A 13,112-nucleotide genomic window follows, 5' to 3' on the forward strand; every position below is an offset into this window, starting at 1 on the left:
GTCTGCCGCTATCAAGATGTCATTCAAAACTTTTACGAGGGCGGTCTCCGTACTGTGAAATGGCTTAAAGCCGGACTGAAGGATGTTTGACAAATTAGAGTCATTCAAGTAGTCCATCAACTGAGTATAAACAATCCTTTCCAGAATCTTACTAAGAAAGGGAAGCTTAGAGATGGGTCTAAAATTTGATATGACTGAATTGTCTAAGCCTGGTTTCTTAAGTAAAGGATATATGACTGCATGCTTAAATTCCCTAGGTACTTGACCAGTCAAAAGACTAGTATTAATAATGTTCAGAATGTGTGGCCTGATGGTAGGAAATACCTTTTTAAGAAAACAGGGAGGAACGACGTCATTTGGAGAGCCACATGGTTTACCATTCAATACAAGTTTCTCTAAATCAGATAAAACAATTGGTAGAAAAGCAGAGAACAAACTTGAGCAAGAACCATGCATGGCTGGGTCAGCAATAGGTAGAGTCAGAGGTCTCAAACTAGCAACCTTGTTCACAAAATAATTAAGAAACTTATTGCACATAACCGCAGAATCGTGTAAAAGAATATAGCCTTCCGTATTAAGTACAGAATTTATAGTGTTATATACAACACGAGGGTTATGTGAGCTGGCAGCAATAAGAAAAATAATGTTTAATGTGGACACTAATGATCAATAAATTTCCTGAATGGAATCAAAGGAATGATTCAGACTAATTTGTTCCTGCTTTTCTCTCATGTTGATCTGATCCAGACCTCCAACTTCTGCCCTCCACCTCACATTAGTCACCCAGCACAGCAGCTTTAACGTACTTAGAGTACAGAACAAGACTTTTTACTGCATTCAGGGAATACAGATGACTGAGCACAACCAACACAGTAAAAGTAGCACAGAAACACACAAAGGGAGGAAGAGAAGGAAGACTTCTCTTTATTCTTCCTGCCATCATTAATGAAGTTTAGCTGACAGACACATCTTGGACAGGGAGGAACGCTGGTTTGAGTGCGGAGTCAAGGAGACCATTTACGTGAAGAAGGAAAGACCATCTCTTAATCGAGGAGGGGGCCTAAGGGTACCCAAAGGGACTTACTTACTGATGTAAGTAAGTCCCTTCGTCTCGCTACACCAGTTTTGAAATCTGTTTGTGTAAACTGGGCCACTTGCCTTCATTGTTATGTGCGATTGTTTATCGGCCCCCGAAATATCTCGGAATTCCTTGCTGACTGTGCATCATGGTATGACCAGATCCTCCTGCTTGGTGATTTTAACATACACGTTTGCTGTCCAGGGAAGCCCCTGGCCAAGGACGTCCTTGCCTTAGTGAACTCTAATTTTGTCCAATCTGTTAGTGGTGCCACTCAACAACGTGGTCACAAACTGGACTTAGTTTTATCTTATGGTTTATCTGTTTGCAATGTACGTGTTGAAGATGCAGTATTCTCTGATCATATGCCTATCTTATTTGATATTGCTCCTTCTAACGCTTTTACAAATCAGGCTGCACCTGTTCGATGTTATCGTGCCTTTGGCTCTGCTTCGGCCGAACGGTTTTCTATACTGTTTGACAAATTATTGTCTTATGCCCCTGAGTTGCCACTGCAGATGACCTATTTTTGTATTTTGACTTTGCTTGAGGCTATGTGCAATAAGTTTATTACCTTTTTGTGGACAAAATTGCTAGCCTGAGGCCTCCGATCCCATCTATTGTTGATCCAGCCATGCATGCTCCTTGATCAAGACTGTTCTCTGCCTTTGCACTGATTTCTCTGCGTGATTTACTACTGATCTACTGATTCTCCAGAAAATAAGAAAAGAAAATAAGAAAATAAATATACACTTTAGGACCAGAGGTAAAGGGATCAATAACAAATCAAAATGTATATTTTACAGCTTGATTATTTAGAGTCTAACACACAACCTGTCAAAAGGGGAGGGGAGCCGGCTGCTTCCAAATAGAGCACATTTCATTCATAATGTTGTAAATCCAAGCCCATTATGTATTCTTGATTTGAATCCTGGGTTGTGCAAAATCCCAGAAATAAACCCTAGACAAAGCGAATCTGTGAACTAAAGTGTAGGTCTGTTAGGTCAGTGGTTCCCAAACTTTTTTTGCTGGGCCCCCCTTTGTTTTACAAGAAAAATGTCCCCCCCCCCCCCCCGGGTGCACATGCACGCACACATCCTCCAACCACACACACCCATATTTTGCTCCATTGCGGTTTATTTCTCACCTCAAACATTTAGTAAACAATTAAGCAAATACAAGTAATCTGCAATAAATTACAGGTAGTAAGGAAATAAACTACTAACTCTTTTACGCTACGTCCACACCTACACGGGTATTTTTGAAAACACAGCTGTTTCGTCCACACATAAATGGCGTTTCGAATCACCGAAAACTGAGGTTTTTTTTAAACTCCTTTTTTGCGTTTACGTGTGGACGAGGAATACAGAGTTCGTCACGCAACGTCAAAGGTATGTGCCTTTTTTCACATCACGCTGTGCGACACGTTATTATTTACATGGGATAAATTGCAGAATTGCAGAATAGCAGATAGAGACAAAATACTGTTAATATGACTATCTGCAGGTTTTACACGCATACATGTACACACGCAGTTACTGTCCCTCCAGAAAGGCAGAGGTGTCACGGTGTGATTATTTTACATGTAGTTGTTTTTTTCCCTGTGTAATTATATTCAACATTGCTATCAATACATTTTTCATAAAATGTCTCTCTGTGCAAAATGGGTTTAAAAACATAAACAACTGTGGGATACTGTTTGACTGTGATTTAAACCGGGGGAACAAATCGTCAGGATCAGCGTGATATTATTTGTATCCCGCCGGGGTGCCAGAGGCAGTGTTCGTCCAGGTCGCCCAACAGGCTTGGACCGTCACTGGTCACAAGTTGATCTGGCTGTAGGCTATGGCACATGGCCAGAGGTGGCGCTGGTTGATACGAGTCCATGTTAGTGCACACAAAGTAAACTGCACGCTTTAGTTGTGAAGCAAAAACGCTGAAATTGGAGAAATAAAACGTACAAGGGGAACGATAATGACGACAAGATTCTCCCGATCGTTTACTCTTGCTGTCCTGTGAACAGCATCGACGGGGTGTTAACTGTTTGCTGTTTTTGTGATCGCGTCAAGCAAGTGTCACAGCTGACACATTTGGCGTTTTTTTTGCTGGTTTGTCGGTAGCAGCTCCTGAAAAGCAAGTCTGCCACACATCTGACGCTAATTGGCTGCTGGCCCCACAAACAGTCAATTAAAAGTTTGAAAACTCACCGATTCCATTCCGTTCAGTGCACGACAACACTACGGCTCAGGCTCACAGTAATCGGTGTCTAAGTCGCATAAGGTTATAATTGGTATTAAAAATGCATTAAAATGGGAAAAGCAATTGTTTGCCAATACAAACCTGTAACAGCTCTGTCACCTGGCTTGCCTCCACGCATATGACGTAGTGATGTGTCGGTCGCAAACGAAATGGCTCTTAGAGCCGACTCTTTGAATTGGACGACGCGATGCGGTGCCGTGTTTTCTTTTCTTTTCTTTCTCTCACCCTATCTCTTGCACGTTTTTTTTCCGCTTCACTCGCACACGAGCCTTGTGCTTTGCACTGGGCAGAGGGGGGAGGGGCGGTAGTTACACTTGCAGTAACACAGAAACAGAGCACGAGGAAAGAGAGAGAGCCAAGGACAACAAGAGGAGACAACATTGTCACATGAGAAAAATATAGTAATCATCCACAATTTGCGGATGATAAAGGATTCAGAAAGTTTATTCATGCAGGCCTATATGACAGATGTGCATCTTCTTTTTGTTTTACATATTTTAATTTATATTTAATTGTGTTGTGGTTTGCAGTGTTTTGTGTTGTTTCACTTTAATTTTGTTTAAAAGGAAAAAGCTGAAAATTTAATTAGTAAAAAGTTGAAATGTAAATAGTTGGTTTTTGTAATATATTATTTATTTATTACATTTTATGTGGAGTGAATAAATCAAAGTATATTTACGGTGGTCCCTAGAGGCAAAACACGTACAAACTCTGAATCACGTACAAACTCCAAAACATGTAAAAACTCAGACGCACTTACAAACTCCAAAACACATACAGACTCAAAAGCACGTAAAAACACAGAATGACATGTTTTGGAAGGTCAGTTAACGCTAGTAATGTGTTTTGGAGTTCATACATGCTTTGGAGTTTGTACGTGCTTTTTGGTGTTTGTATGTGTTTTGGAGTTTGTACATGCTTTGTCTCTAGGGCCATTGTATATATTTATATGTAAACATAATAATAAAACCACATTTTTTTAACGTTAGTAATTTCTTTTGTGCATAATTTTATATTGTTGTTGATAATAAATTAATTAAAGCAACAAAACAACCTGAAGAGCCAGTTGGGAGCCGAAAGAGCCGGCTCTTTTTAGTAAGCCGAGCCGAAAAAGCCGGTTCTCTAAAAAGAGCTGGAATTCCCATCACTACAGTAGATGTCTTCTGAAAGCGCTCTAACTAAGTTTAAGAATATAATCCACCCACTGTTATCATCTTCAATGCCCTGAAAGCTACTCCAACAGAGGTAGATTATATTGTTAAGAATTTTACCTCCTCACTACGTACGACTCTGGATACTGTAGCACCTGTGAAAACTAAGACCTCAAATCAGAAGAACCTGACTCTGTGGTATAATTCTCAAACACGTACCCTAAAGCACATAACTCGTAAGCTGGAGAGGAAATGGTGTGTCAAAAATTTATAAGGTCATCATCTAGCCTGGAGAAATCGTTTGCTGCTTGTAAGAAATCCCTCTGCAAAGCTAGAACATCTTACTATTCATCACTGATTGAAGAAAATAAGAATAACCCCAGGTTTCTCTTCGGCACTGTAGCCAGGCTGACAAAGACAGAGCTCTGTTGAGCCAACCATCCCTTTAACGTTAACTAGTAATGACTTCGTAAACTTCTTCATAAAAAAATTTTTTATCATTAGAGAAAAAATACCAATAATCATCCCACAGATGTAATATTATCTACAGTTACTTTTAGTACCATTGATGTTAAGTTAGACTCTTTTTCTCCAATTGATCTTTCTGAGTTAACTTCAATAATTACTTCTTCCAAACCATCACGTGTCTTTTAGACCCCATTCCTACAAAAGAAATCCTGCCATTAATTAATGCTTCAATCTTAAATATGATCAACCTATCTTTAATAATCAGCTATGTACCACAGGCCTTCAAGCTGGCTGTAGTTAAACCTTTACTCAAAAAGCATCTCTAGACCCAGCAGTCTTAGCTAATTATAGGCCAATCTCCAACCTTCCTTTCATATCAAACATCCTTGAAAGAGTAGTTGTCAAACAGCTAACAGATCATCTGCAGAGGAATGGTTTATTTGAAGAGTTTCAGTCAGGTTTCAGAGCTCATCACAGCACAGAAACAGCTTTAGTGAAGGTTACAAATGATCTTCTTATGGCCCCTGACAGTGGACTCATCTCTATGATTGTCCTGCTAGACCTCAGTGCAGCGTTCGATACTGTTGACCATAATATCCTATTAGAGCGATTAGAACATGCTGTAGGTATTACAGGTACTACGTTGCAGTGGTTTTTATCATATCTATCTTATAGACTCCAATTTGTGCATGTAAATGGAGAGTCCTCTTCACACACTGAGGTTAATTATGGAGTTCCACAGGGTTCAGTGCTAGGACCAATTCTGTTTACATTATACATGCTTCCCTTAGGCAGTATCATTAGAAGACAGAGCATAGATTTTCAATGCTATGCAGATGACACCCAGCTCTATCTGTCCATGAAGCCAGATAACACACACCAATTAGTTAAATTGCAGGAATGTCTTAAAGACATAAAGACCTGGATGGTCGCCAACTTTCTGCTTCTTTATTCAGATAAAACTGAGGTTATTGTATTCGGCCCTGAAAACCGTATGGATATGTCCTTCACTGCTAATATTAAACAAATATGTAAGACTGTTTTCTTCCATTTGCGCAACATCTCTAAAATTAGAAATATCATGTCTCAAAGTGATGCTGAAAAACTAGTTCATGCATTTATTACTTCCAGGCGGGACTACTGTAAGTCATTATTATTTATATACCTAAAAACTCCCTGAAAAGCCTTCAGTTGCTTTTCAGGTGCAGCAAGAGTCCTGACAGGGACTAGAAAGAGAGAGCAGATTTCTCCTGTTTTGGCTTTTCTTCATTGGCTTCCTGTTAAATCCAGAATTGAATTCAAAATCCTGCTCCTCACATACAATATCTTAAATAATCAGTCCCCATCTTATCTTAATGACCTTGTAGTACCATATCACCCTATAAGAGCACTTCGCTCTCGCTCTGCAGGCCTACTTGTTGTTCCTAGAGTATTTAAAAGTAGAATGGGAGGCAGAGCCTTCAGTTTTTAGGCCCCTCTTCTATGGAACCAGCTTCCAGTTTGGATTCGGGAGACAGACACTATCTCTACTTTTAAGATTAGGCTTAAAACTTTCCTTTTTGCTAAAGCATATAGTTAGGGCTGGACCAGGTGACCCTGAATCCTCCCTTAGTTATGCTGCAATAGATGTAGGCTGCCGGGGGATTCCCATGATGCATTGAGTTTTTCTTTTTCAGTCACCTTTCTCACTCACTATGTGTTAATAGACCTCTCTGCATTGAATCATATCTGTTAATAACCCCTGTCTCTCTTCCACAGAATGTCTTTTATCCTGTTTTCCTTCTCTCACCCCAACCAGTCGCAGCAGATGGCTCCGCTGGTTTTGTCGGAGGTTTCTTCTTCCCTTCCCACTGTCGCCAAAGTGCTTGCTCAAAGGGGGTCATGGTTTTTTGTTCTCTCTTTTTCTCTGTATGTATTATTGTAGGGTCTACCTTACAATATAAAGCACCTTGAGGGGACTGTTGTGATTTAGCGCTGTATAAGTAAAATTGAATTCAACTGAATTGAATTGAATGTTTGTGTTTCAAACAGGAAAACCAGCAGAAATAAATGACGACCTGCCAGAGATCAGAGAGTTTCTGAGAATCACCTCACCACCTCTCTGCGTGTTTCCTTCCTGCTAAGAGTTTACTTTCACTTCCTGAACTTCATGGAGTGCAGCTTATTGGTGGTGTGTGTGTTTGAAGATACCGTAAGTTTGCTTTGTTTCCTTCTTTAACAGTTTGTCTTTAGGAACTTTATTGTTTGTTCAGCTCATGTTTGATTTATTCACACAACAATAAACAATAAACAAGTGTCTTTTTATTTCCGGTCTCTCCATTAAAGTTAGTCTATAATGTTTTCCTGGCTAACATCAGTTGTATGCAGTTTAGTTCCAGCAGAAATCTGCCACTCCATAGTTCACAGTTACAGACTGATATGAAAAAAAAAAAAAACATAATCCAAGATATTTCCTTTCACAGGTGTAACTAAACTGGTCGCGTGTAAATTCAACATCCCAGGCAAGCAGAACCCAGCAGCCACTCGCACAAAGACGCCCCCACGCCCACCCGAGTTTCCCCTATGCTCACGCTGCAGCAGCTTTGCGCTCACGCAGATAAACTGCTGATCACTTTGGCTTTTCATGAAAGAAGCTTGTCAGTAACAGCAGTCAGTGTGTATCAGTGAATGTATCTTGTGTGCTTCATGGCTTCTTCTAGTGGACTGATAACAGAAGTAGAGCAGCTGGTTGCAGCTTCCTCTGCCTCACACTGCTGTCTGACTGCATTCAGCTGACACTGAGATGAAGCAGGGAAGAAGCAGCTGATATTTGGACAGCATACATGATGGAAAGGAGTATTTTAGTTGATGTGCACACAAATTATTTGTGTTTCCTCTGCAGGTGAAGGTAGAAAGTGTGTGTGAGCTGATGTGGATGTGAATTCAGCAGTATGGATCTGTGTGAGGACAGAGAGGAGGGAGTCCCTCCCTCTAAAACCACTCAGAGGTGAGATGGCCATCTCTAACTGGCCATGACTCTTCTCCATGTCACAGCTCAGCACTCACATCACTGCTCCATCATTATTCACAGGAACCAACCTGGGCTTGAACTTGGATCTGAACCCGAGCTTGAGCCTGAAACCAGCTGCATGTGCTTACAGTGCAACTGCATGAAGTTTTTTATTTGTAGATTTACAAAAAGAAGACAGTTATCTAAGAAAAAGTAAGTTTGTGTCAGTATTAAATTATCACTACTCTTATTGGCAGTTTATATGCAGTGATATGGCTGTTCGATATGACCAAAATCTCATATCCCGATAACGATATATTTTGTGATCTTGGGCAACTCGACTTGGGTGAAGTGTTTTCAGGTGGGTGTCATATAACTGGAGTCGAGTTTTTTGATTGATGCACGAAACTATTTATTTTTATACATAAATCTTAACGGCTGCTATTTTCTTGCTGTGGGGAAAAGCCCGTTCTAATGTTTGAGTCTAAGGTTTACTTTGAGCACTTGACGGCTCTTTTTTGCTTCTCATCTCTAAATTCTCTCCATACTCTTTCATGTGATTGTTGTGTAGGCGGTAGAAGAAAAAAAAAAAATATTGTCATAAACAGTGTATTTTGCAACACCATGAAACAAACAATAGACATGAAACAATAGATGTTTTAATTCGTCATCCGATATATTTCGTCATCACGCATAGCTCCATGCAGTGAAGAGTTTTATGTTTTGAGGTTTTTTTTCTTCTTTTTAGGATCCATCAGGGACTTAGCACTGAACCCAGCTTTGTGTCCTTAAAGAGTGACTGGTGTGAAAGGTGCTCTAGTGGTTTTGAAAGACAAGAACTGTCTTCTGCAGAGAGGTAAGATGTTAGTAACATGTACTTTTTTAACTGATTAACTGTTTATTGCTACCCTAAATATCCTATTTAAATTACAAACACATCAGTCTTATTTAGACATTCTCTTAAAATCCAGACTTTGTTTTCTAAAGAACTGAAATTCCTCTTCTGCTACTTAATTAAAAAAAATCCCTCCATGAAGCTAGGATGTCTGATTCATTATCTCTGAGGAGAAAACTGGAACAAACCAAGGTCTCTTTTTAGCACTGTAGCCAGAGCTCTGTTAAGCCAAGTACTCCTTTGTCTAATTACTGGTTCTTAGTAATCCAGATCATAGTAGCCCTAGGTGCTTCAATTTAAGGTAATGCAACTTCTTTTAGCATTAATGGTACAGTAGGTCAATAATCAACTGGAGAAATACACAATTTTTGTATGTATTCCTTTTCACACTACCTATGGGATCAAAAAGTTATTGGACATCTTTTGCAAACACGTTCTATGTTGAAAACCTGACCAGACATGTGAAGATTGCGCTACATTCACGGATAAAACACTATTAACAGTGTAGTAGGTGACAGAAAATTTTTATTATTTATTATTTTAAAACTTTACACCACCACCATTGCTGCCTGTGATTTGAAATGCAATGTGAGATACCTGGTTGCCCCAAGTCCACACCAGCAATCAATTATCTAGGATTGACCTGTCTTGACTTACTTTACATGGCAACCAATCAGATGCTGGATAAGATGCAGTGGCACCATTAAACCCGCCCCCTTATTTTGATGGGTAAGGCTGACAGATACAATTATTTCAGGGTTAGAGCTCAAGGGGACCAAAGTGCTCAAATGAATTAAATAAATACATCATTAAATTCTTTTAATTGATTATTTCAAATTTTATTGAATTATTGTCACATTTAATTAATTATTTAATGGTGTATGTAATTAATTCATTATTCCAGTCCCTACAGATGCTTCCCCTGCCGGCAAGAAAACCAATTGAGCTCTGAGTGTCTGCTTTGTTCGCAGTGACAGGTCTCTGAGACAGCGAGGTCTGTGAGGTTAGACCTAACACAGGCCTTGATTAGGACTGTAGGAACAGGTTCAAGTTGACAGGTAGAAGAGATATCAGTGACACATGGCAGTTGGAAGGCAGATAGGCAATGCAATGGGGGTGGGATTATGGAGGAGGGGCTACATGAAACATCGGGAACCAGGTCTTGGTTTACCTTGTGAATTTTGTCAGTGAAGAATAGGATTATAGAGTCGTAAAAGTTGTAGAGCTGGACAGGTAGAAAATCTGGTGGCGGTGAGAAAAGAATTGAATAGTGAGAACAGTGTCTTGGTAGAATCTTCACTTGAGCAGATAATGGTAGCGTAATAGTCAGATTTTGTTCGATTGATACGCTCCTTATAAAACATGATTATTGAACATTTCCTTATGAACAGTAAGGCCGGTTTTCTTATAGAGACGTTCAAGTCGTCAGCCTTTTGCTTTCAGAAGTCGGAGTTCAGGTGAGTACCAGGGTGCAGACTGAAAATAGATACAGGTCTGGTTTTTAGCGCAGCAAGAGAATTCAAAATACTGCTAAGGCTATGATTATAATAAAAGACCAAATCATCTTGAATAGAATATGTTGTTAAGATACAAACAGCTAGAAAGAGCAGAAGAAAGGATATCAAGATTTGTTTTCTTGATATTCCCAAAGGAAATAGTGCGAGGGTTCTTGATTATGGAAAAAGTCATTTGAACATCAAAAGAGAGAAGCAGATGATCAGAGATTGGTAGTTAGTCAGCAGTGCAGTAGGACGGAGTAAGTCCGGAACAGCAAACTAGGTCCAAAGTATGGCCCTTGGTGTGAAAGGAAAGGTTATGTGTTGTTTAAAATGATGGTAAATGGCCTGTATTTATATAGCGCTTTACTAGTCCCTAAGGACCCCAAAAGCACTTTACACATCCAGTCATCCACCCATTCACACACACATTCACACATTGGTGATGGCAGCTATGTTGCCTTTAATCCAGGACCTTTAATCCTGCCTTGATGAAAGCTATCAAGGCAAGATTAAAGGTCTTTAGTAAGAGGATGATCGCGGTTATCCACATGGACGTTGAAGACACCCAGCAGTATTATATTAGGCAAAACAGTGGCCGGGTTAGTCAGTAGATCAGCAAAGTCACTCATAAAGACAGAATTAGATTTTTTTTTTTTTTTTTGGGGGGGGGGGGGGGGGGTATGACAGTTGGAGAGTTGGCAGGTGTAAACAAACCCGGGGGAGTCATGGAGATGTGAGAAGTTGTTAGGCTGTATCCATGTCTCAGTTAAACAGAAAAATTAAAACTCATGGCCTGTGAGGAGATCTTGAATGAGATGTCCCTTGTTCGTGAGCAAACGGATATTAAGCAGGTCGAAGTTGACGCAAGTACAGTCAGACTGCAAAAATGGTTGCAGAGTCTGACAGTGTGTGACCGTGAAAATGGGCAAATAATTGAAAAAAACCCTTCTCTTATATTATGTTGAATAATTCTCAAAAATCTCATGTTCTTTTCATTACAATTAAATCTTTTTTTAAACCTGTCTAATTCACACCCTTTAACCCTCTCGAGGCAGACATTGCCGATTTGCAACAGTTAAGAACTAACAACCTGATTACCCCACATACATATTGTATGAGTTGTTTTTACTCGGAAGTACCACTGCAGGACTTGGTTGTGCATTAGCAACAAAAAAATTAATTTGAACCTGAGAGGGTTAAGAGTCCTATAAAAAGATATTCTACTGTTTTGTGGCCAAGATAACCATCAGTGCAAACATCTTGCCTCCTTTCTTGACTCTTATGTTTCTATTACCTGCTCTGCCTTCATAGATTTGTAATCCCCCCCCCCCCCCCATGGCTTGACAAGGTGTTCTAAATGTGCTTCAAAAAATGAAAAATTGAATTACACTGGACTTTATTTTAAATACTGCACTGCCAACACCAGTTTGGGGTGTATATGGCTCATGCACTAAATGTTTGTCACAGTGTCTTCCATCATATTCATTAATTTAGAACAGTAACTTCATTTCTTGTGAAAAAAATGATCACCTCGTGTTTTTTGTAGAAATATGATAAAAGAGAAGCAGAGGGAACCATCAGCCAAAACAGCATCAGCAGGTAGGATATTGCAAAACTATATGAATATATGTCTTCAGAGCGGGAGTCGAAAGGAAGTTCAATTTTGTATCCAGTAAGGGTCCTAGATAACCCCCCTAGATAATTAAGCCTACCACAGACATGATCAAGAGAGAGAAATATGAAGTCATACCGTGTGCTCTGGCATGGAAGGACAGGCGCCTGCATGGTATGATTTGTACCACCGGCAGATAGAGGAACTGGCCGTCCTACACAGCAAATTCTGGTCTTTGGAATAAACTCTCTGGGAGTTCAGATTAACTACATTTGAGCTTTTCCGGGAGTTGATCTTTCAACTCTTTATAGGAGTTAAAACTAAACTCTTATGGAGTTAAATTTCTACTACCATATAGAGTAAAATGTAACTCATAACTAGAGTTAAGTTTGATATTAACTCTTTTATAGTGTTACTCATCAATTGAAAAAAGTTTTAGGTTTTAGGTGCAAATTACTACAAAAACACAATACTGATTATTATGAATGTATGAATTTTATTTATCAAAAATAACATTCAAAATTGAATGCGGCATGGATTAACATACATTCTGTGTAACAGTACTGTAATAGCTTAACACCCACCATTATTGGCAGCTAAACAGTTGAGACATTGTGTGGTCAGATAGGCCTAACATTGGGCGAAAAAAAAAAACAGAATTAAAGAAAAAAATGACTACAGAATAAGCACTTCTTGTAATGCAGTTTTAACATAAGGAAGACTCTGTAAAGTCTCCACCAAGCCAACAAGTTAAATAATGCAACTCTCTCACAGAACATAAAATTGTGAATCACACCCATATAACATTTGGGCATCAAAACATTTTAAATGTCTTAATTTCTCCCTTTCTATGACCAGTATCTTCTTAGGAATGGTTTCATTTACCTGAAAAGCAGGACAATGATCATGGAAACACATTTCATGGTCAACAAGCATAACAAAAACAGCTATATATAGGGAGGGAGGGAGGGAGGGAGGGAGAGAGAGAGAGAGAGAGAGAGTCTTATTACACACTACAGTTGCAGAGCAAACTCAACTCACATGTCCCTTTTTGGAGTACGAATCCTTCAAAGATGGGAAGAGTGACACGATTCCAAGTGCATGAAACTCCTTTGTTGGTTTACTTACAGTTCTCCTGCAAAAGCAGAAGTGTTGTTTGTG

General features: G+C 39.5%; 2 protein-coding genes across 3 annotated transcripts in view; both read left to right on the forward strand.

Moving 5' to 3' along the window:
* LOC146521030 (protein NLRC3-like) overlaps positions 1-13,112 on the forward strand; it is a 142,451-nt gene that overhangs the window by 33,625 nt on the left and 95,714 nt on the right. The gene's annotated exons all lie outside the window — the stretch shown is intronic.
* Positions 7,018-13,112, forward strand: part of LOC146521033 (NACHT, LRR and PYD domains-containing protein 3-like) — a 40,552-nt gene continuing 34,457 nt past the window's right edge. The window contains exons 1-5 of one of the 2 annotated variants that reach the window (XM_085154239.1): positions 7,018-7,147; positions 7,838-7,942; positions 8,027-8,158; positions 8,694-8,801; positions 11,886-11,938. In XM_085154239.1, coding sequence (XP_085010365.1) covers positions 7,887-7,942; positions 8,027-8,158; positions 8,694-8,801; positions 11,886-11,938 — 349 coding nt within the window. In that variant the 5' untranslated portion in view covers positions 7,018-7,147; positions 7,838-7,886. Of the gene's footprint in view, positions 7,148-7,837; positions 8,159-8,693; positions 8,802-11,885; positions 11,939-13,112 lie in introns of both variants that reach the window. The other variant, XR_014873128.1, reaches the window with a different exon arrangement.

Source organism: Neolamprologus multifasciatus, chromosome 3, assembly GCF_963576455.1.
Source record: "Neolamprologus multifasciatus chromosome 3, fNeoMul1.2, whole genome shotgun sequence".
Lineage (NCBI taxonomy): Eukaryota > Metazoa > Chordata > Actinopteri > Cichliformes > Cichlidae > Neolamprologus > Neolamprologus multifasciatus.